At 48.9% G+C, this 21927-nt stretch overlaps 2 protein-coding genes across 5 annotated transcripts in view; one reads left to right on the top strand and one right to left on the bottom strand.

The window, feature by feature from the left end:
- Nucleotides 1-15650, bottom strand: part of LOC119911365 (lysophosphatidylserine lipase ABHD12-like) — a 22163-nt gene extending 6513 nt beyond the window's left edge. The window contains exons 1-4 of one of the 4 annotated variants that reach the window (XM_038730239.1): nt 15522-15650; nt 13353-13521; nt 2857-2978; nt 90-195 (exon numbers count right to left, since the gene is read on the bottom strand). In XM_038730239.1, coding sequence (XP_038586167.1) covers nt 90-195; nt 2857-2978; nt 13353-13519 — 395 coding nt within the window. In that variant the 5' untranslated portion in view covers nt 13520-13521; nt 15522-15650. Of the gene's footprint in view, nt 1-89; nt 196-2856; nt 2979-13352; nt 13522-14134; nt 14340-15039; nt 15062-15202; nt 15342-15521 lie in introns of those variants that run through there. The other 3 variants (XM_038730238.1, XM_038730240.1, XM_038730241.1) reach the window with 3 other exon arrangements.
- On the top strand, nt 15612-21927 carry LOC119911399 (DNA replication complex GINS protein PSF1). The gene is made up of 7 exons (XM_038730293.1): nt 15612-15852; nt 18901-18965; nt 20761-20859; nt 20956-21046; nt 21215-21331; nt 21460-21534; nt 21731-21927. The coding sequence occupies exons 1-7, from the start codon at nt 15778-15780 to the stop codon at nt 21797-21799; spliced, it is 591 nt and encodes a 196-aa protein (XP_038586221.1). The 5' UTR covers nt 15612-15777; the 3' UTR covers nt 21800-21927.

Raw genomic sequence — 21927 nt, 5'->3', positions numbered from 1 at the left:
ACATGCAATATTTTAGAATACACATGCGATTTAGCACTCTTTATTTTGGATCAGTAAATCGCCCAAAGTGTATTTGTACATGTAGTTACCAGACTCCGATCCTCAGGCCCGGCTCAGACTCCAGGTAGAAGTTGTGTGTGTGGTTCAGTCCCTGGTCCAGAGGTCTCTGCAGGTCGATGAAGTACGGCATCCTCACTGGGGGGGGGGGGTCAGAGGTCACAGAAAGGTCACATGACACATCTAATCTCCTGCTGTCAATCACCCGCTGTCCCTGCCCACTTCCTGTTCTCTCAGATCCCGGCTGACCTTTGACCCCGCTGACGTCACAACACCAACACCTTCGTTTTAAGTTATTACTGCAGTAGGAGCAGTACCATGCCCCTGTAGTAGTAGTACTAGTAGTATTATTCCTCAGTACTGCACAGCAGGAAGTATTAACCAGCAGCAGTCTGACTGACGAAGCTTCATGTTTACTCGTTTCTTTCTGTTCATATTTTCTGACGCAGAACGTGTTCAGGGAAAATCTTTACTGCTAAATCCATGTAGTATAAAGTACTTCCCTCTGAGACGGTTGCTCCAGATGGGTGCGACCTCCGACATAAATAACATTGGTTTGTCCCGATGTAGAAATCCAGTTATATGCTGATGATGCTGTTATTTATGTACGAGCTGCTTCAAAACTGACCAGTGCAATGAACTATATCACAACATGGCTTGACAGATCATGTCTTCCGTTAAATGTTTGTAAAACGTGAGCATTTTCTTTTCGAAGCGAACATGTAGCACTCCAGACCCAGACGTAATAATATTGGGTCAAAATTTGCAAGTTGTGGCTGAATACAAGTATCTGGGTGTCTGAACTGATTCGAATCTCTCTTTTAGAACTCATGTAAAAAGTGTGCAAACGAGTTAGATTTTATTGAGTAACTTTAGCTTTGTTAAAACTGCTATGATATATATGAATGCCATGATTATCCCACATTTTACATATTGTTTGACAAGCAGGGCACAGGCAACCAAATCCACAATGAAGCCACGCCAAAGTCTCTATAAACATACTATCAAAGTTTTAGATTCATAGTTTTCACACCCGTCAAATCTTAAATACCCATGGGCTTCTAAGTTGGAAAACTTGATCGATTATAGTAACCTCTGTCTAGTTCATAAGATATTGCACTGCCCCGCCTCCACTGAAGAGATTTGTTATGCAGGGAGCAGGCGCTCATGTTTCCAGAGGTATCACAAGAGGGGACTGTATCATTCCCACTGGAAGAAGCGCTTTTAGTCCGTCAGCGTTCTCTGTAACAGCCTCTAAACTACTATTGCTGATAAGAGAAGCAAATACTTATCGTTCTTTTACTGGTCAGCTTAAGAAGTGGCTAACTGATAATCAGACGTAACAGACATTAGACTGCAGATGGTCTCTCTCATCTCTCGTTATGTTTTGCCTGGTTGTTTGTTACTTATTGCTGTGTGTTGTACTTGTCTTACTACTATTCTGTATATATTGTTATTACTTGTGGACTGTAATAAGTCATTTTAAATCTTTATTTTTGGTTGCCCTCATAAGAACTGGCCAGGGACAACAGATGAAAATTAGCCTGTTGAGCTAACTCTGGCTCATTTACAGTTATTTTACTGTTGATTAATGAGCGCCGTCCCTGTCAAATAAACACATTCAGTAAACTCTGTTTCCCTCAACAGAATTAAAATTCGTTCGTGATTCAACTGAATTAAATCAAACATTTATTGACCATTTGTTCATTTAAAATGAGGATAATCACCTCATAATAACAATTATAATGTTTTTATTGCCCAGCCCTAAGTACAAGTACCTCAAATTTGTACTTCTAGTACTTAAATAAAAGTACTTATTAGAGGTCGACTGATGCAGGATTTATAATCTCCTCCTCAGAGACTCAAAGTGAAGCACAGACTCTGACTTCTCCAGGTGAATCAGCGCCCCCTGGTGGACACACTGTTTATTTATTATTGATCAGCTGTTAGCTCATGTCAGCTGATCTATGGGGTCCTGGTTCCCCCACACGATCCTCATCCTGTCACCGACCCTGAACAGCAGACTGGGACAGACGCCTCCATGACCCGTCTGAGACGGAGGTCAGGGTTTCCTCTGATCTACTGCTGCTACAGACAGGGGTGTAGTCAGTAACCAGGACCAGGACCAGGATCATGAGGTGGTGAACAACATTTAAACATATCAATAAGAAAATATTACAAACTGAATTAATATCAGTGATTTTGATGCATCATGAAAATACGAGTACTGAAATATTCAAATATATGTGTGAATATTTATGGGGACATTTCACAGTACCTGTACTACAACAGCCGGATACTCTTTAGTAAGGGAGAGTACACAATGGACGTACTGTTGCAGTACATGTACTGTGAGGTCAGACCGGTCGTTAGTGACGGAGGCTCCTCCTCCTTTCTAAACTGACCGGTGTTACGCAGAGTTCTGCACTCTCCTCCTACAGGATTCACTCGGAGTACTCTACACGTACTATGAGCGTTTACTCTTAATATTTACGCGGCGGCGTCTGAGAGGAGCGGACGAGACCTGCTGACGTCTCAGCAGGCTGCAGAAGTCAGCACAACACCGGACACAACGTATATGTGACTCCGCCCACACGGCGAGCGGGCGCCCTGTAGCTGCTGAGCTGCCTGAAGAGAGGAGCCGCTAAGCCCCGCCCTCTCTGAGACAGAGAGGACAGAAGCAGCCGGTAGACACCTGAGACGCCCCCCAACAGGTGCTGACACTCTGACCCGATGATGACCGTGCAGGGTCAGAGGCCTCGTCCTGAAGGGGGACACGAAGGTCCGGTTTCCACTCACCGAAGTTCAGGAAGACGAGTTTGGCCTGGATGGACGGAAACAGCTTGATGATGACGGGGACAGAGATGTAGACGACCAGCAGCCACAGCGCCGTCCTCTTCAGCTTCCCCAGCAGACCCAACCTGAGGACAGAGACCCGGGTCAGTCAGTCCAAGTCCAGGTCTACAGTTCAGCTCTTTATCTGCTCAGCCTGACAGCTTAGAAAATGAAGGTGCAATCTGAGCGCGCTCAGTGCAATCTGAGCGCGCTCAGTGCAATCTGAGCCGCCACAGGAGCCGTTCATCAAGCAGAGAGTCTGCATCCAGCTCTTTAAAGTTTAAAGACCAGGACCTGGACTTTCACCAGCTGCTCTCAGCTCCTAGGGTATCAGGATCATCATGATGGGGGACAGAGTACTCGGATCATGTGTTTAAATACCAGTAATACTACGTAATAATACTCAGCACAAGTACAACTTCTGCATTTAAAACCCTACTGTAAAAGTACATGAGTATTCACAACAATGTGTACTTCAACAAGTATTTCTGCAGGGAGGAATTACTCTGTGACCAGGACCTGAGGGGGACCAGGACCTGAGGGGACCGGGACCTGAGGGGGACCAGGACCTGAGGGGGACCAGGACCTGAGGGGGACCAGGACCCAGAAGCTAATACTAAAACTGTGACTAAACATTTACTTATACTGGACTTAAGTACAAACTAGAAGTACCTGTACTTTACTCGTACTTCTACTCCATCTCAGATATTTTGACTTTACACAGTCAGAGTTTATAAAGTTCAGCTGGTCCTTCAGTGGACGAACAAACACTGAGTTGCCATGACAACATTTCTCGCTGCTTCATTTCCAGTCGATTAAAGGAGGAAAGAATCAGCTGATGGATCCAGAATGTAAATAATCAAACTAAAGAGTTCAACCTCAACAAGCAGAGCAGGAAAATCCTGATTTACATGAACGCATCACAATGATAATAATAATATATGATAGTACTACATTTTGTACTTTTAATACTTCAAGTACATTTTCCTGATTATACCTTTACTGTAGTAACATTGTCAGTGCAGTACTTTTAGTATTTTTACAGTGAGGTGTTAGTACTTGTACTACAGTAAAGGCTCTGAGTACTTCCTGTTGATGTCTCCGTGGAAATGACCAGTAGCAACAACACGTCGTCTCAGTGTGAACAGGACCAGCGGTCCAGAGACCTTTCTGAGCCGCCGCGGACAACAACAGGAGTTCTGTACTGGGCCGGTCCAGGCAGACCGGGACAGACGCCTCCATGACCCGCCTGAGACGGAGCTGTTCACTTCCTGTTCAGTCTCATCAGACCAAAGCACAGACTTCTAAAACTCATCTTTACCTTTCCAGCGTTGACGGGCAAACCTCGGCCCGGCTGTGGGGCGCCATGGAGAGCCCTCGCAGCTGAGACATCGACTCCACAGGAGGCCGGCTCAGCGACTAATTTCCTCTCCAGAGTTCTTGACATCTTGCGCTTAGGACCACGGCCGGTTCCTCCTTATCACGAGCACTATCTTCCGCCCGAGGTCAGGACCGACGTCCTCCGTCTCCGGCACGCTGAGCAGAAGTAGTCTTTCAGTCGCCTCTCCATGATGTGTTCAGGAGCCCTGTTCCTTCTATGCTGACTGAACGCTCAGCTGTTCTTTGGAAGCCGATTGGTTAATTAGGCACCAGCTCATTTTTCACTGACTGATATAAAACCAGCCTAAAATCTGTTTTCTGTTCCAAAACGTACCAAAAGCTTCCGAATGAATTCTGGTGAATGTTTGATTTAATCAATGCTGCAAGCAGGAAGATGTTCCTGAGGGCGAATCATTTTGGTCTTTAAAGCTCCTGAAGGACAGAGCGCCCGTCCTCCAGCTGCACCTGAACGCCTCGCACTGACGTCACATGACAGCAGCGCATGGCGTCCAGGTGAACCATCGGCTAGAGGACAGAGGACATCCGTCTTATCAAGATAACAACAGGTCAGCAGCCGCTGACAGACAAACGTCACGGTCAGCCCTGAGATGCACCTGCAGAGGTCAGGAACCTGACGGGACCTGAACGCAGCATGAAGGACCAGTTCACTTCTGGACGGTGGGACTATGCTGAACCCCAGAGACATCAGGACCGGGACACAGCTGGGAGTCCAGACTCTCAGACCTGATCCTGGCTGAGCAGGAAGCCGAGCAGCTTCAGGGAGATTAAACCTCTGATGTCACGCTGCTAACGGCGAGCTGCAGCCTGAAGGTCACACGGAGGTCAGCCTGCGGGGGGGGGGGAGGGTTCTATCTGCTCCAGTCTCAGGTTCAGACCGCCAACACGGATTACTGCTTAAAGCCCCCCCTCCCCCCGCTCTGTGTAATCAGATGACTGAGCTCCCGGCTCAGCCCTGCAGACGCCACAGACCAGCAGCGTTGGCACACTGCCCCCCCCCCCCCCCCCTCACCGGGGCCTAAACCTCGGGTACTGACAGTTATCCTTCCACCACACGTGTGCAGCAACAGGTAGAACAACAAGCGGAACAAGCAGAACAACAGGTAGAACGACAAGCGGAACGACAGGTAGAACGACAAGCAGAACAACAGGTAGAACGACAAGCGGAACAAGCAGAACAACAGGTAGAACGACAAGCGGAACGACAGGTAGAACAACAAGCGGAACAAGCAGAACAACAGGTAGAACGACAAGCGGAACGACAGGTAGAACAACAAGCGGAACAAGCAGAACAACAGGTAGAACGACAAGCGGAACGACAGGTAGAACGACAAGCGGAACAAGCAGAACAACAGGTAGAACGACAAGCGGAACGACAGGTAGAACGACAAGCGGAACAAGCAGAACAACAGGTAGAACAACAAGCGGAACAAGCAGAACAACAGGTAGAACGACAAGCGGAACGACAGGTAGAACAACAAGCGGAACAAGCAGAACAACAGGTAGAACGACAAGCGGAACGACAGGTAGAACGACAAGCGGAACAAGCAGAACAACAGGTAGAACAACAAGCGGAACGACAGGTAGAACGACAAGCGGAACAACAGGTAGAACGACAAGCAGAACAACAGGTAGAACGACAAGCGGAACGACAGGTAGAACGACAAGCGGAACAAGCAGAACAACAGGTAGAACGACAAGCGGAACGACAGGTAGAACGACAAGCAGAACAACAGGTAGAACGACAAGCGGAACGACAGGTAGAACAACAAGCGGAACAAGCAGAACAACAGGTAGAACGACAAGCGGAACGACAGGTAGAACGACAAGCGGAACAAGCAGAACAACAGGTAGAACAACAAGCGGAACGACAGGTAGAACGACAAGCGGAACAACAGGTAGAACGACAAGCAGAACAACAGGTAGAACGACAAGCGGAACGACAGGTAGAACGACAAGCGGAACAAGCAGAACAACAGGTAGAACGACAAGCGGAACAACAAGCGGAACAACAAGTAGAACAACAGGTAGAACGACAAGCGGAATCGGTGGGCAGAATGACAAGCGGAACAACAAGAAGAACGACAGGTAGAACGACAAGCGGAACGACAGGTAGAACGACAAGCGGAACAAGCAGAACAACAGGTAGAACGACAAGCGGAACAACAAGCGGAACAACAAGTAGAACAACAGGTAGAACGACAAGCGGAATCGGTGGGCAGAATGACAAGCGGAACAACAAGAAGAACGACAGGTAGAACGACAAGCGGAACGACAGGTAGAACAACAAGCGGAACAAGCGGAACAACAGGTAGAATGACAAGCGGAACAAAAGGTAGAACAACAAGCGGAACAACAGGTAGAACAACAGGTAGAACAACAAGCGGAACAACAGGTAGAACAACAGGTAGAACGACAAGCGGAACGACAGGTAGAACAACAAGTAGAACGACAAGCGGAACAACAGGTAGAACAACAAGCGGAACAAGCAGAACAACAGGTAGAACGACAAGCGGAACAAGCAGAACAACAGGTAGAACAACAAGCGGAACGACAGGTAGAACGACAAGCGGAACAACAGGTAGAACGACAAGCAGAACAACAGGTAGAATGACAAGCGGAACGACAGGTAGAACGACAAGCGGAACAAGCAGAACAACAGGTAGAACGACAAGCGGAACGACAGGTAGAACGACAAGCAGAACAACAGGTAGAACGACAAGCGGAACGACAGGTAGAACAACAAGCGGAACAAGCAGAACAACAGGTAGAACGACAAGCGGAACGACAGGTAGAACGACAAGCGGAACGACAGGTAGAACAACAAGCGGAACAAGCAGAACAACAGGTAGAACGACAAGCGGAACGACAGGTAGAACGACAAGCGGAACAAGCAGAACAACAGGTAGAACAACAAGCGGAACGACAGGTAGAACGACAAGCGGAACAACAGGTAGAACGACAAGCAGAACAACAGGTAGAACGACAAGCGGAACGACAGGTAGAACGACAAGCGGAACAAGCAGAACAACAGGTAGAACGACAAGCGGAACAACAAGCGGAACAACAGGTAGAACAACAGGTAGAACGACAAGCGGAATCGGTGGGTAGAATGACAAGCGGAACAACAAGAAGAACGACAAGAAGAACGACAGGTAGAACGACAAGCGGAACGACAGGTAGAACAACAAGCGGAACAAGCGGAACAACAGGTAGAATGACAAGCGGAACAACCGGAACAACAGGTAGAATGACAAGCGGAACAACAGGTAGAACAACAAGCGGAACAACAGGAGAACAACAAGCGGAACAACAGGTAGAACAACAAGCGGAACAACAGGTAGAACGACAAGCGGAACAACCGGAACAACAGGTAGAATGACAAGCGGAACAACAGGTAGAACAACAAGCGGAACAAGCAGAACAACAGGTAGAACGACAAGCAGAACAACAGGTAGAACGACAAGCGGAACAAGCAGAATAACAGGTAGAACGACAAGCGGAACAAGCGAACAACAGGTAGAACGACAAGCGGAACAAGCAGAACAACAGGTAGAACAACAAGCGGAACGACAGGTAGAACGACAAGCAGAACAACAGTAGTAGAACGACAAGCAGAACGACAGGTAGAACGACAAGCGGAACAAGCAGAACAAGAGGTAGAACGACAAGCGGAACAACAGGTAGAACGACAGGTAGAACGACAAGCGGAACAACAAGCTGAACAACAGGTAGAACAACAGGTAGAACGACAAGCGGAACCGGTGGGCAGAATGACAAGCGGAACAACAAGCCGAACGACAAGTAGAACAACAGGTAGAACGACAAGCAGAACAAAAAGCAGAACAACAAGAAGAACAACAAGCGGAACGACAGGTAGAACGACAAAAAGAACAACAAGTAGAACAACAGGTAGAACGACAAGCGGAACGACAGGTAGAACGACAAGCGGAACAATTCGCAGAACAACAGGCAGAATGACAAGCGGAACAACAAGCCAAACGACAAGCGGAACAACAAGAAGAACAACAAGAAGAACAACAGGTAGAACAACAGGTAGAACGACAAGCGGAACAACAGGTAGAACGACAAGCGGAACAACAGGTAGAACGACAAGCGGAACAACAAGTAGAACGACAAGCGGAACAACAGGTAGAACGACAAGCGGAACAACAAGTAGAACGACAAGCGGAACCGGCGTGCAGAAACACTTTGTGTAAACCTTATTTGGGTCAAAGTCTTCTCAGCAGCACTCAGCAGAACCAGCAGGAAAATCTGCTAGCGTGTTCTGACCCGGTGGAAGTCCAGTTCTGGCTCTGTCCCCTTTCAGCTGCTCGGAGGCGGGACCTGCCTAAAGGACTTGTTGTAAGTCAGCCACGGTGGCCGCAGACGCTGGAAGCTTTTGCTGTGAGGAGCCCCTTCAAACTTTCCCTGAAGGTGCTGCTGCCCCATAGAGTCGGCCTTCTACGTAGGTCTGGGTCCTTCTCCGGGCTCCCTCAGGTGCGTCGCGGTAGTTTACCTGGCGTCACCGCGCTGCTCATGCTCATTACCCTGACCCCCCGACCTTTCGCTGCTCACTGAAGAGTCACTTTAATCAGCAAACTGAGTCAGCTGTTCATCAACAATCAGAGTATAAAACAAAGACCAGAGCAGCTCTGTGGACAGGTGTCACACCTGTACTGCAGTACTACCTATACTGCTGCAGTACTACCTGCAGTACTACCTATACTGCTGCAGTATACCTATACTGCTGCAGTACTACTATACTGCTGCAGTATACCTGCAGTACTACCTATACTGCTGCTGTACTACCGCAGTATTACCTATACTATAGTACTACCTATACTGCAGCGGAACTACCTATACTGCAGTAGTACCTATACTACAGTCCTACCTATACTGCAGCAGTCCTACCTATACTGCAGCATACTGCAGCAGTACTACCTATACTGCAGTAGTACATATACTGCAGTAGTACTACCTTTACTGCAGCATACTGCAGCAGTACTACCTATACTACAGTCCTACCTATACTACAGTCCTACCTATACTGCAGCATACTGCAGCAGTACTACCTATACTGCAGTAGTACATATACTGCAGTAGTACTACTATACTGCAGTACTACCTATACTGCAGTAGTACGTATACTGCAGTCCTACCTATACTGCAGTAGTACGTATACTGCAGTAGTACGTATACTGCAGTCCTACCTATACTGCAGTAGTACGTATACTGCAGTCCTACCTATACTGCAGTAGTACGTATACTGCAGTAGTACCTATACTGCAGCAGTCCTACCTATACTGCAGCAGTAATACCTATACTGCAGCAGTACGTATACTGCAGTAGTACGTATACTGCAGTAGTACGTATACTGCAGTAGTACCTATACTACAGTCCTACCTATACTGCAGCAGTCCTACCTATACTGCAGTAGTACGTATACTGCAGTAGTACGTATACTGCAGTAGTACGTATACTGCAGTCCTACGTATACTGCAGTCCTACGTATACTGCAGAAGTACGTATACTGCAGCAGTCCCATCTATACTGCAGCAGTACTACCTATACTGCAGTAGTACTACCTATACTGCAGTAGTACGTATACTGTAGTACATATACTGCAGTAGTACGTATACTGTAGTACATATACTGCAGTAGTACATATACTGCAGTAGTACGTATACTGCAGTAGTACGTATACTGTAGTACGTATACTGCAGTAGTACGTATACTGCAGCAGTACTACCTATACTGCAGTAGTACTACCTATACTGCAGTAGTAGTACATATACTGCAGTAGTACGTATACTGTAGTAGTACATATACTGCAGTAGTACGTATACTGCAGTAGTACATATACTGCAGTAGTACGTATACTGTAGTAGTACATATACTGCAGTAGTACTACCTATACTGCAGTAGTACTACCTATACTGCAGTAGTACTACCTATACTGCAGTAGTACATATACTGCAGTAGTACGTATACTGTAGTAGTACATATACTGCAGTAGTACGTATACTGCAGTAGTACATATACTGCAGTAGTACGTATACTGCAGTAGTACATATACTGCAGTAGTACGTATAGAGGGTATGCGCGTGACGTGACGCAGTTCCGCTCACTGAGCAGCCTGAATCAGCTGCTGGTTCTTTGGGGAGCGGTGAAGGTCGCTCACCGCTTGCTAAACGCAGCCATGGTAACAGATGTTTGGCCGCTCAGTCCAGCGTGTTCCGGAAGGGGAAGTGACATCAATAATACTGCGGTACGCAGGAAGTACCAGGAAGTACCAGGAAGTCTGCACGCTGTTCTTACTCAGCGTCGGCCTCACTTTCATCATCTGACCCAGACAGGAAGTGACCTCGCTGCTGATGTGGCTGCCCGCTCCAGGTCACGGGTCGCTGAGCGCCGCCGCAACTTTAAGAGCGAAAGAAGAAGTCAGCTTCCTGTTGGTCTGAGTCAGCGTCTCAGAGGGATTCTGGGTCAGAAAAGCCATCTACTTCAGGTCAGACCAGAATGGAGCGTACAGAGAGACAGACAGGTGAGAGACAGGTGAGAGACAGAGAGACAGACAGGTGAGAGACAGAGAGACAGACCGGTGAGAGACAGACAGGTGAGAGACAGAGAGACAGACAGGTGAGAGACAGAGAGACAGACAGAGAGACAGACCGGTGAGAGACAGAGAGACAGACCGGTGAGAGACAGACAGGTGAGAGACAGAGAGACAGACCGGTGAGAGACAGAGAGACAGACAGGTGAGAGACAGACAGGTGAGAGACAGAGAGACAGACAGGTGAGAGACAGACCGGTGAGAGACAGAGAGACAGACCGGTGAGAGACAGACAGGTGAGAGACAGACAGGTGAGAGACAGAGAGACAGACAGGTGAGAGGCAGACAGGTGAGAGACAGAGAGACAGACAGGTGAGAGACAGACCGATGAGAGACAGACAGGTGACAGACAGACCGGTGAGAGACAGAGAGAGAGACAGACCGGTGAGAGACAGACCGGTGAGAGACAGAGAGACAGACCGGTGAGAGACAGAGAGAGAGACAGAGAGACAGACCGGTGAGACAGAGAGACAGACCGGTGAGAGACAGACCGGTGAGAGACAGAGAGACAGACCGGTGAGAGACAGAGAGACAGACAGGTGAGAGACAGACCGGTGAGAGACAGAGAGAGAGACAGAGAGACAGACCGGTGAGAGACAGAGAGAGAGACAGAGAGACAGATCGGTGAGAGACAGACAGACAGGTGAGAGACAGACAGGTGAGAGACAGACAGACCGGTGAGAGACAGAGAGACAGACCGGTGAGAGACAGAGAGACAGACCGGTGAGAGACAGAGAGAGAGACAGAGAGACAGACCGGTGAGAGACAGACCGGTGAGACAGACCGGTGAGAGACAGAGAGAGAGACAGAGAGACAGATCGGTGAGAGGCAGACAGACAGACAGGTGAGAGGCAGACAGACAGACCGGTGAGAGGCAGAGAGACAGACCAGTGAGAGGCAGACAGACAGACCGGTGAGAGGCAGAGAGACAGACCGGTGAGAGGCAGAGAGACAGACCGGTGAGAGGCAGACAGACAGACCGGTGAGAGACAGAGAGACAGACCAGTGAGAGGCAGACAGACGACCGGTGAGAGGCAGAGAGACAGACAGGTGAGAGGCAGACAGACAGACCGGTGAGAGACAGAGAGACAGACCAGTGAGAGGCAGACAGACAGACCGGTGAGAGACAGAGAGACAGACAGGTGAGAGACAGAGAGACAGACCGGTGAGAGGCAGACAGGTGAGAGACAGACCAGTGAGAGGCAGACAGACAGACAGGTGAGAGACAGAGAGACAGACCGGTGAGAGACAGACCGGTGAGAGATAGACAGACAGACAGGTGAGAGACAGAGAGACAGACCAGTGAGAGGCAGACAGACAGACAGGTGAGAGGCAGACAGACAGACAGGTGAGAGACAGAGAGACAGACCGGTGAGAGCAGACAGGTGAGAGACAGACCAGTGAGAGGCAGACAGACAGACAGGTGAGAGACAGAGAGACAGACCGGTGAGAGACAGACCGGTGAGAGATAGACAGGTGAGAGACAGACCGGTGAGAGACAGAGAGACAGAGAGGTGAGAGACAGAGAGACAGAGAGGTGAGAGACAGACCGGTGAGAGACAGAGACAGACCGGTGAGAGACAGAGAGACAGACAGAGAGACAGACAGGTGAGAGACAGAGAGACAGACAGGTGACAGACAGAGAGACAGGGGAGAGACAGAGAGACAGACAGGTGACAGACAGAGAGACAGACAGAGAGACAGACAGACAGAGAGACAGACAGAGAGACAGACCGGTGAGAGACAGAGAGACGGGGAGAGAAAGAGAGACAGACAGGTGACAGACAGAGAGACAGACCGGTGAGAGACAGAGAGACGGGGGAGAGACAGAGAGACAGACAGGTGACAGACAGAGAGACAGACAGGGCTGCAAGGCAGGTAGCAAGGAAACTAAAATTGTCCCAACAGGAAGCCAGACAGAACTACCAAAATAAGACGCAGATTGCAAAGAAAATAACACGTCCAAACAGGAAGCCAGACAGAACTACCAAAATAAGACGCAGATAGCAAAGACAGTGTGTACTACATACTACTCTGTACAGCGTGTACTACATATTACTTCTGTACAGCGTGTACAGCGTGTACTACATATTACTTCTGTACAGCGTGTACAGCGTGTACTACATATTACTTCCGTACAGCGTGTAAAGCGTGTACTACTACACTGCTTCACCATTTTATACTGACCTGAATATAAAATCAATTCAAATTCGTTAGAAACATTTAATACTTCAGTTTCCCCACAATACAATACATTTACCTGGTAGTACTTTATAAAGTATCATTGATGCTTTATAATTAATTCAGTTTATTTATTTAATGTTTTCTGTTTGCAGGCTGAACTGGATGAGTCCGCTGTGAAAAGCCGGATATAAACATATATACAGAATATCTGTTTATTCCCGTTACTCTGTCTCCCCTGAACGCACCTGTCCCGGTCTCTTACCTCCGGAACGGCTTCCCCATGCTCCCCTCCTCTCCCGGGCCCTGCCGGCCGCCCGCTGCGGGCCCCGCTGCTCCGCTGCCGGGGCGCTGCTTCAGGTCCGGGACGCTGTCCAGCAGAGTGCCGGTGGTCCCGCTGTCACGCTCCGCGGTCGGTGTCCGCTTTCTCATCACTGGAAACGGTAAAGAGAGCGGTGTTAGCCGGAGGAGAGGAGCCGGTACCGGGCCTGTCGGCGGGGAGGAGGCCGTTGGCGCACCGGGAGATGCGGCGGTGAGAGCCGGTGAGGACGCAGCCGAGTCCCCGCTGTGCTGGAGCTCTCTGCCGCACTGAGCTCCGCAGAGCCGACGAGCAGCAGCCAATCACAGCGCAGAGGCGCGACCACGTGGCCGCACCGTGACGCCTCCACGGCCCCTGGGGAGCGTCAGAGCAACGACCACCAAAACAAACAGGTTCATGATAGAAAATCTAAATAACAAGTGAACTGGAGCGTGGTGCCTTCAAGTGCAGCTCGTAAACTTCTGTAAGAAACCAAAGGTTATAAAACAGGCCGAGCTCTCAACCAACACAGAGCAGGAACAGGTACTCAGTACGATCCCGTCCAGGACCAGAGGTGGAACAAGTACTTATTAAGTAAAAGTAGAAATACCACAAGGTGTTTTTAGACACATATACTTACTAGAGAGGAGGTTTTCAACCTAGTACATCTGCAAAGCACAGAACCCGGCAGACAAGTACAGTATAAAGCAGTCTTAGTACTCACGTAAAGTACAAGTACACAAACTTACAGAGTACAACAGAGTGAGCGTACAGACGGCGCCCCGCAGACACAAACACAAAACTTTTATGACGAACGTGAACTTGTAGACCTGATCCACTTCCGACAGGGGACCCTGAGACACAAAAACCAGGACCTGTAGGTCTGGTCCAGACCTGCTGAACCGGTTCTGCTGAAGCACAAAGACGTTTTTGTTCCCCCGCCCACCTGCAGGATTCCACCTGTCACCTTCAGGTCAACCAATATTCAGAGAGCAGGACGTAAACACGCCGATATCAGACCTGAGCTGGGTCCTGAAGGGTCCAACGTTCTCTTAGGAGCAGAACTTCATTACTCCTCACTTATCTAAAAACACAAAGGCTGTGTTCAGAACACAGATCTGAGGTCAGTCCGGAGAGACGCGGCTCACTACAGTGTAGTAGTACTGCATACGGAGACAGTACTGCAGGATTACAGTACTGCTGGTGGACTGTACTCCTGCTTGTGCAATATTTGTACACTGTACACTTGAAGACGTGTCCACAGTATGTCAAAATAAAAGCATGCTGTTCTTTGTGCGTTTTACATACAACGGTACGTAGTAGTACTGCAGTACACAGTGAAACACTGTCCATGCAGACAGGTGTGATTATCAGCGGTTCACAAATGCTGCACGTCTTCTCTGTACAGCAGCCGTGTACTTTACTGCAGTAGAAGTACTAATACCACCACTACAACTTAAAGTCCTGCATTCAAACCTTACTGCAGTAAAAGTACTCATGTTGCAGTAAAGTGTTTTCTCTGTTGTATCTGATGTTCCTTGATGTGAGGTACCTGAAGCCATCACACAGGTGCGGTGCAGTAAACGTATTTACACTCTATTAAATACTTCATACCTGAAGTAAAACTGAGTAAATGTACTTAGTTAAACTTGACCTGCTGGCTGCAGCAGGAGGGGAACTCAACATTCCCGAGCCCCTGAACACAACGCGTCCAGCTTGTGCTGCTCTGCCGTGTTTGGCTCCAGATCACTTCTGTGTCCTGTTTGTTCTTTTTGTTAGTGTTGAGCTGAAAACACAAACCGGAAGCAGATATTTACCATTTCAGAGCCACAAATCGCCCAGGTTACTTGAACGCAGCGTGAAGTGAGCAGCGAATATCCGCTCAGACGAAGAACAAACTTCTTCTCCGTACTTCAGTATCAAGGCTCGTGTCGGTACCGGGGCTCGTGCCGGTACCGGGGCTCGTGTCGGTACCCGGGCTCGTGCCGGCTCCGGTTTCTGCCGGACGGTTTATTTTTAACCGGCTGAGCTGTTCGCTAACCGGAAGTCGGAATCCGGGCCAGGAACGGGGCCGTAACAGCGACAAAGTGCGCGTTTCCGGTGACGAACATCAACGTAAATAAAACACGCGCTCACCTCTCAGCCTGGCGGGAAACAGCAGCCTCACAACATGGCGGCGTCTTTAATCAACCGTTAAAGGTGATCGACCGGCTGCTCGCGCCACTGATTTGACGTTTGTCCCAACTCGGCACCCGGAGCGCTACGTCATCCTGTCACGTGATCACAACACGAAGACCGGATTTTGCCGCGAAACCGGGCCGAGCTGTGCGGCGCGAGCGGAGGAGTTTCCCGGTTGAAGTCGGATCAGAGGGTCGGTTCTCGGTTCTCCGGGATGTTCTGCGAGAAGGCCGTGGAGCTGATCCGCGAGCTGCACCGGATGAGCGACGGACAGCTGCCCGCCTTTAACGTGAGTGACCGCCGGTAACGGACCGGCTTTGCTGTGTGAAGTCTTTATGATCCGATGAGGGTCAGAAGGAAACAAGGCAGCGGGTTCTGATTCATCTAGATTTAAAAGAACACTTCCACAGTGCTTCTTTCCTTTGTTACCTTTAGAAAACTATCATTACTGTAATATGGGGTAAGAATTCTTACAAAAACATGTCAACACTTTCATCACAAAAAGTTATTTGATCAAAGCAATTCTGACACAAGTTGATAAACGTTTTTAGTCATTTAAAATGAGCTGTTGATAAAATCTAATTGTGTCGCATTTTGCTGCTTCTTTCGATTCGCACGCCAAACCCGCAAACCAGAATCCTGAATCGGTCAGTACGGCGGGCTGGCGAGGCTTCACACGTCATCAACACAAGCCTCGATACGGACGGACACATCGATATCGTTTACCGAGCCCGGTGTGATGACTGTGAACCGTGTCCCGTAGCCAGCCGATGTAAAGCTGGACACTGTATGGTGAAGGACCGTGTTCCGCCTGGACAGGCTGCGGCCTCAGCCTGGTGCACGGACCGTCTCAGCAAACTCATTCTGACTGATGTTCATCTTGTCCTTAGTCACAGTAAGGGTCTCCGGTTCTCTGTGGACCCCGTTAACACGCGGAGAGAGTTTGTTTTGTTCTTTAGTCACAGTAAGGGTCTCCGGTTCTCTGTGGACCCCGTTAACACGCGAGAGAGTTTGTTTTGTTCTTTAGTCACAGTAAGGGTCTCCGGTTCTCTGTGGACCCCGTTAACACGCGGAGAGAGTTTGTTGTGTTCTTTAGTCACAGTAAGGGTCTCCGGTTCTCTGTGGACCCCGTTAACACGGAGAGTTTGTTTTGTTCTTTAGTCACAGTAAGGGTCTCCGGTTCTCTGTGGACCCCGTTAACACGTGGAGAGAGTTTGTTTTGTTCTTTAGTCACAGTAAGGGTCTCCGGTTCTCTGTGGACCCCGTTAACACGCGGAGAGAGTTTGTTTTGTTCTTTAGTCACAGTAAGGGTCTCCGGTTCTCTGTGGACCCCGTTAACACGGAGAGAGAGTTTGTTTTGTTCTTTAGTCACAGTAAGGGTCTCCGGTTCTCTGTGGACCCCGTTAACACGCGGAGAGAGTGTTTTGTTCTTTAGTCACAGTAAGGGTCTCCGGTTCTCTGTGGACCCCGTTAACACGCGGAGAGAGTGTTTGTTCTTTAGTCACAGTAAGGGTCTCCGGTTCTCTGTGGACCCCGTTAACACGCGGAGAGAGTTTGTTGTGTTCTTTAGTCACAGTAAGGGTCTCCGGTTCTCTGTGGACCCCGTTAACACGCGGAGAGAGTTTGTTGTGTTCTTTAGTCACAGTAAGGGTCTCCGGTTCTCTGTGGACCCCGTTAACACGTGGAGAGAGTTTGTTTTGTTCTTTAGTTACAGTAAGGGTCGCCGGTTCTCTGTGGACCCCGTTAACACGCAGAGAGTTTGTTTTGTTCTTTAGTCACAGTAAGGGTCTCCGGTTCTCTGTGGACCCCGTTAACACGGAGAGTTTGTTTTGTTCTTTAGTCACAGTAAGGGTCTCCGGTTCTCTGTGGACCCCGTTAACACGCGGAGAGAGTTTGTTTTGTTCTTTAGTCACAGTAAGGGTCTCCGGTTCTCTGTGGACCCCGTTAACACGCAGAGAGTTTGTTTTGTTCTTTAGTCACAGTAAGGGTCTCCGGTTCTCTGTGGACCCCGTTAACACGCGGAGAGAGTTTGTTTTGTTCTTTAGTCACAGTAAGGGTCTCCGGTTCTCTGTGGACCCCGTTAACACGGAGAGTTTGTTGTGTTCTTTAGTCACAGTAAGGGTCTCCGGTTCTCTGTGGACCCCGTTAACACGGAGAGTTTGTTTTGTTCTTTAGTCACAGTAAGGGTCTCCGGTTCTCTGTGGACCCCGTTAACACGCAGAGAGTTTGTTTTGTTCTTTAGTCACAGTAAGGGTCTCCGGTTCTCTGTGGACCCCGTTAACACGCGGAGAGAGTTTGTTTTGTTCTTTAGTCACAGTAAGGGTCTCCGGTTCTCTGTGGACCCCGTTAACACGGAGAGTTTGTTGTGTTCTTTAGTCACAGTAAGGGTCTCCGGTTCTCTGTGGACCCCGTTAACACGGAGAGTTTGTTGTGTTCTTTAGTCACAGTAAGGGTCTCCGGTTCTCTGTGGACCCCGTTAACACGCGGTGAGAGTTTGTTGTGTTCTTTAGTCACAGTAAGGGTCTCCGGTTCTCTGTGGACCCCGTTAACACACGGAGAGAGTTTGTTTTGTTCTTTAGTCACAGTAAGGGTCTCCGGTTCTCTGTGGACCCCGTTAACACGCGGTGAGAGTTTGTTGTGTTCTTTAGTCACAGTAAGGGTCTCCGGTTCTCTGTGGACCCCGTTAACACACGGAGAGAGTTTGTTGTGTTCTTTAGTCACAGTAAGGGTCTCCGGTTCTCTGTGGACCCCGTTAACACACGGAGAGAGTGTTTTGTTCTTTAGTCACAGTTTATGTTCAGTCCCAGCTCATTGTTGGTGCATGGGGGGGGGGGGGGGACTGGTCTGATTCTTTGTCTACATTAATTTATTCTTTCACCAAATCTTCTGTAATTACAAATGCCTGTTTCCCTTCTGTAAGAAAGAACACGTCTAAACCGGCCGTGGCACAAATCAGACCGACAACATGAACATTTGGACGGTTTATTGACGTTTTGCAAACTGCATTCAGCAGCATGTATCTACATGACAACACATTACGGAGATAAATAAAGTTATCGGAACGTATTTCCTGCTTTGCAGTCAGTGCATCCTGTTGCCTGCGACACATCTGGGACTTTCGCCAGTTAATTCAGCCACCAGTTAAACTGTCACACCGGTACTAGGTCGGTACGTTAGAGTCATGACAAGTCAGCGTAAAACTGGCAGAATTTTAAACGGAGTTCGGTTTCAGAACACTTTGAGGCCCTGAACCATCAGTAGGACCGGAGACTTCAGGTTCTGGAGAACCCAGCTGAACCCGGGTCAGTCTGGTTGTATAACATGTGTGTGGTTTCAGGAGGACGGACTCCGGCAGGTTCTGCAGGAGATGGAAGCCCTTTATGAACAGAACCAGACTGACGTGTGAGTGTTCTGTGTTTTACTTTGAAGGCTGGTTTTTGTCTAGTTTAGTGTAAACCTGTTGGGTTTGTGTTTAAATGGACTGTGTGTATATTTGATGTTTTTAATGTTTTTCTACTGAACCTGTTGAAGCCAAAGACAAGTTTCCAGAAATGGATAATTTCTTATACAACAAAGAACCACAACAGTTCATTTTCAATTAGTTTTTAGATTTTACTTTGACAGCTCTGTCTACCTCTCTCTGTTTCTACCTCTCTACGTCTCTCTACCTGTCTCTCTCTACCTCTCTACCCGTCTTTCTACCTGTCTCTCTACCTCTCTGTCTCTACCTCTGTCTCTACCTCTCTACCCGTCTTTCTACCTGTCTCTCTACCTCTCTGTCTCTACTTCTCTACCCGTCTTTCTACCTGTCTCTCTCTACCTGTCTGTCTCTCTGTCTGTCTCTCTACCTGTCTCTCTCTACCTCTCTGTCTCTACCTCTGTCTCTACCTCTCTACCCGTCTTTCTACCTGTCTCTCTACCTCTCTGTCTCTCTCTGTCTCTACTTCTCTACCCGTCTTTCTACCTGTCTCTATCTACCTGTCTGTCTCTCTGTCTGTCTCTCTACCTGTCTCTCTCTACCTCTCTGTCTCTACCTCTGTCTCTCTACCTCTCTGTCTCTACCTCTCTACCCGTCTTTCTACCTGTCTCTCTACCTCTCTCTCTCTACCTCTGTCTCTACCTCTCTACCCGTCTTTCTACCTGTCTCTCTACCTCTCTGTCTCTACCTCTCTGTCTCTACCTCTCTACCCGTCTTTCTACCTGTCTCTCTACCTCTCTGTCTCTACCTCTCTACCCGTCTTTCTACCTGTCTCTCTCTACCTGTCTGTCTCTCTACCTGTCTCTCTCTACCTCTCTACCCGTCTTTCTACCTGTCTCTCTCTACCTCTCTGTCTCTACCTGTCTCTACCTCTCTACCCGTCTTTCTACCTGTCTCTCTACCTCTGTCTCTACCTCTCTACCCGTCTTTCTACCTGTCTCTCTACCTCTGTCTCTACCTCTCTACCCGTCTTTCTACCTGTCTCTCTCTACCTCTCTACCCGTCTTTCTACCTGTCTCTCTACCTCTGTCTCCACCTCTGTCTCTACCTCTCTACCCGTCTTTCTACCTGTCTCTCTACCTCTCTACCCGTCTTTCTACCTGTCTCTCTCTACCTCTCTACCCGTCTTTCTACCTGTCTCTCTCTACCTCTCTGTCTCTACCTCTCTACCCGTCTTTCTACCTGTCTCTCTCTACCTGTCTGTCTCTCTACCTGTCTCTCTCTACCTCTCTGTCTCTACCTCTCTACCCGTCTTTCTACCTGTCTCTCTCTACCTCTCTGTCTCTACCTCTCTACCTGTATTTCTACCTGTCTCTCTCTACCTCTGTCTCTACCTCTCTACCCGTCTTTCTACCTGTCTCTCTCTACCTCTCTGTCTCTACCTCTGTCTCTACCTCTCTACCCGTCTTTCTACCTGTCTCTCTCTACCTCTCTACCCGTCTTTCTACCTGTCTCTCTCTACCTCTCTGTCTCTCTACCTGTCTCTCTCTACCTCTCTGTCTCTACCTCTCTACCTGTATTTCTACCTGTCTCTCTCTACCTCTCTGTCTCTACCTCTCTACCTGTCTTTCTACCTGTCTCTCTCTGCCTCTCTGTCTCTACCTCTCTACGTCTGTCTCTCTACCTGTCTCTACCTCTCTACCTGTCTTTCTACCTGTCTCTCTCTACCTCTCTGTTTCTACCTCTCTACGTCTGTCTCTCTACCTGTCTGTCTCTCAGGAACCAGGCGAAGACTGAGGGTCGCTCTGACCTGATTCCCTCCATTAAACTGCGTCACTGCTGCCTGCTGAGGAACCAGCGCTGCGTCACCGCCTACCTGTAACTACCTGTGACCATCTGTTCACCTGTACGTCATGTGACCGTCAGTCCTCTGTGTGATTGGTTGTTTAAAGACGCTCTTTGTCGTCCCCTCAGCTACGACCGGCTGCTGAGGATCCGGGCGCTGCGCTGGGAGTACGGCAGCGTGCTGCCCGCCAACGTCCGCTTCCACATGTGTGCCGAGGAGGTGAGTCTGAAAGCACTTCCTGTTCATTCACAGGCAAAGGTTACGTGATGGAGGCCACGCCCACTTCTTGGTTACTACATAACGTACTGCACGATACTTCAGTGTACATGTACACATCTGAAGACACACAGTGTGTACTTCAACCTGAACACTGTGTGGTGCGTTCAGGTGCAGTGGTTCAGTCAGTATAAGAAGTCCCTGGCGTCCTTCATGCGGTCTCTGGGTGGCGGCGAGGGTCTGGACATCACGCAGGACATGAAGCCTCCCAAGAGTCTGTACATCGAGGTGAGACCAGGTCCAGCCTGAGCCAGTACTTCTACTCAAGTACAAATATACTGCTACTTCAGTCTTTTTACTGCAGTACAGCAGGGGCGAGTACTGCTTTAATACTTTGAGTGCGGTCTCCTGTCCAGGTGAGGTGTTTAAAGGACCACGGAGAGTTTGAGATCGACGACGGGACGGTGATCCTGCTGAAGAAGAACAGTCAGGTCAGGAAGCTGCTTCTTCTTCTACTGCACCAAATACTGTAGTACTACAGCTCTCACTATGACCCTTGTGACACGGAGTACTTCATGTATCACATGCAGCTTCATGAATATTTAATGTTCGTAACGTCTCACTGAGCGTGCTCCAGTCTGCAGGTACAGGAAGTGGTCACCTTAACCCCCCCCTCTCTGTCCGCAGCACTTCCTGCCTCGCTGGAAATGTGAGCAGCTGATTCGTCAGGGCGTCCTGGAGCACGTCATGTCCTGATGGCGTCCGATCGCTGATCAATCGGGCAAAATGTTTGATCGTGTCGAGCTGTCGGAAGTCTTTATTCCTGCTGTCCCTGAACACAACGCTTTTATTCTGATGTCAAAATAAAGTTTGTTTCTCTAAAA

This window comes from Micropterus salmoides, unplaced genomic scaffold (genome assembly GCF_014851395.1).
Source record: "Micropterus salmoides isolate LMB-PRFRI ecotype aquatic unplaced genomic scaffold, ASM1485139v1 Ms_hic_scaffold_2, whole genome shotgun sequence".
In the NCBI taxonomy this organism is placed as follows: domain Eukaryota; kingdom Metazoa; phylum Chordata; class Actinopteri; order Centrarchiformes; family Centrarchidae; genus Micropterus; species Micropterus salmoides.
This window is presented reverse-complemented; position numbering and strand designations above follow the sequence as displayed.

Bases quoted from the DNA above. Each gene is read 5' to 3' on its own strand.
- LOC119911399 (XM_038730293.1), top strand. From the start codon at position 15,778: ATGTTCTGCGAGAAGGCCGTGGAGCTGATCCGCGAGCTGCACCGGATG. The intron at 15,853-18,900 runs GTGAGTGACCGC...GTGTGGTTTCAG, and splicing joins GACAGCTGCCCGCCTTTAAC to GAGGACGGACTCCGGCAGGT. The intron at 21,535-21,730 runs GTCAGGAAGCTG...CTCTGTCCGCAG, and splicing joins TGCTGAAGAAGAACAGTCAG to CACTTCCTGCCTCGCTGGAA.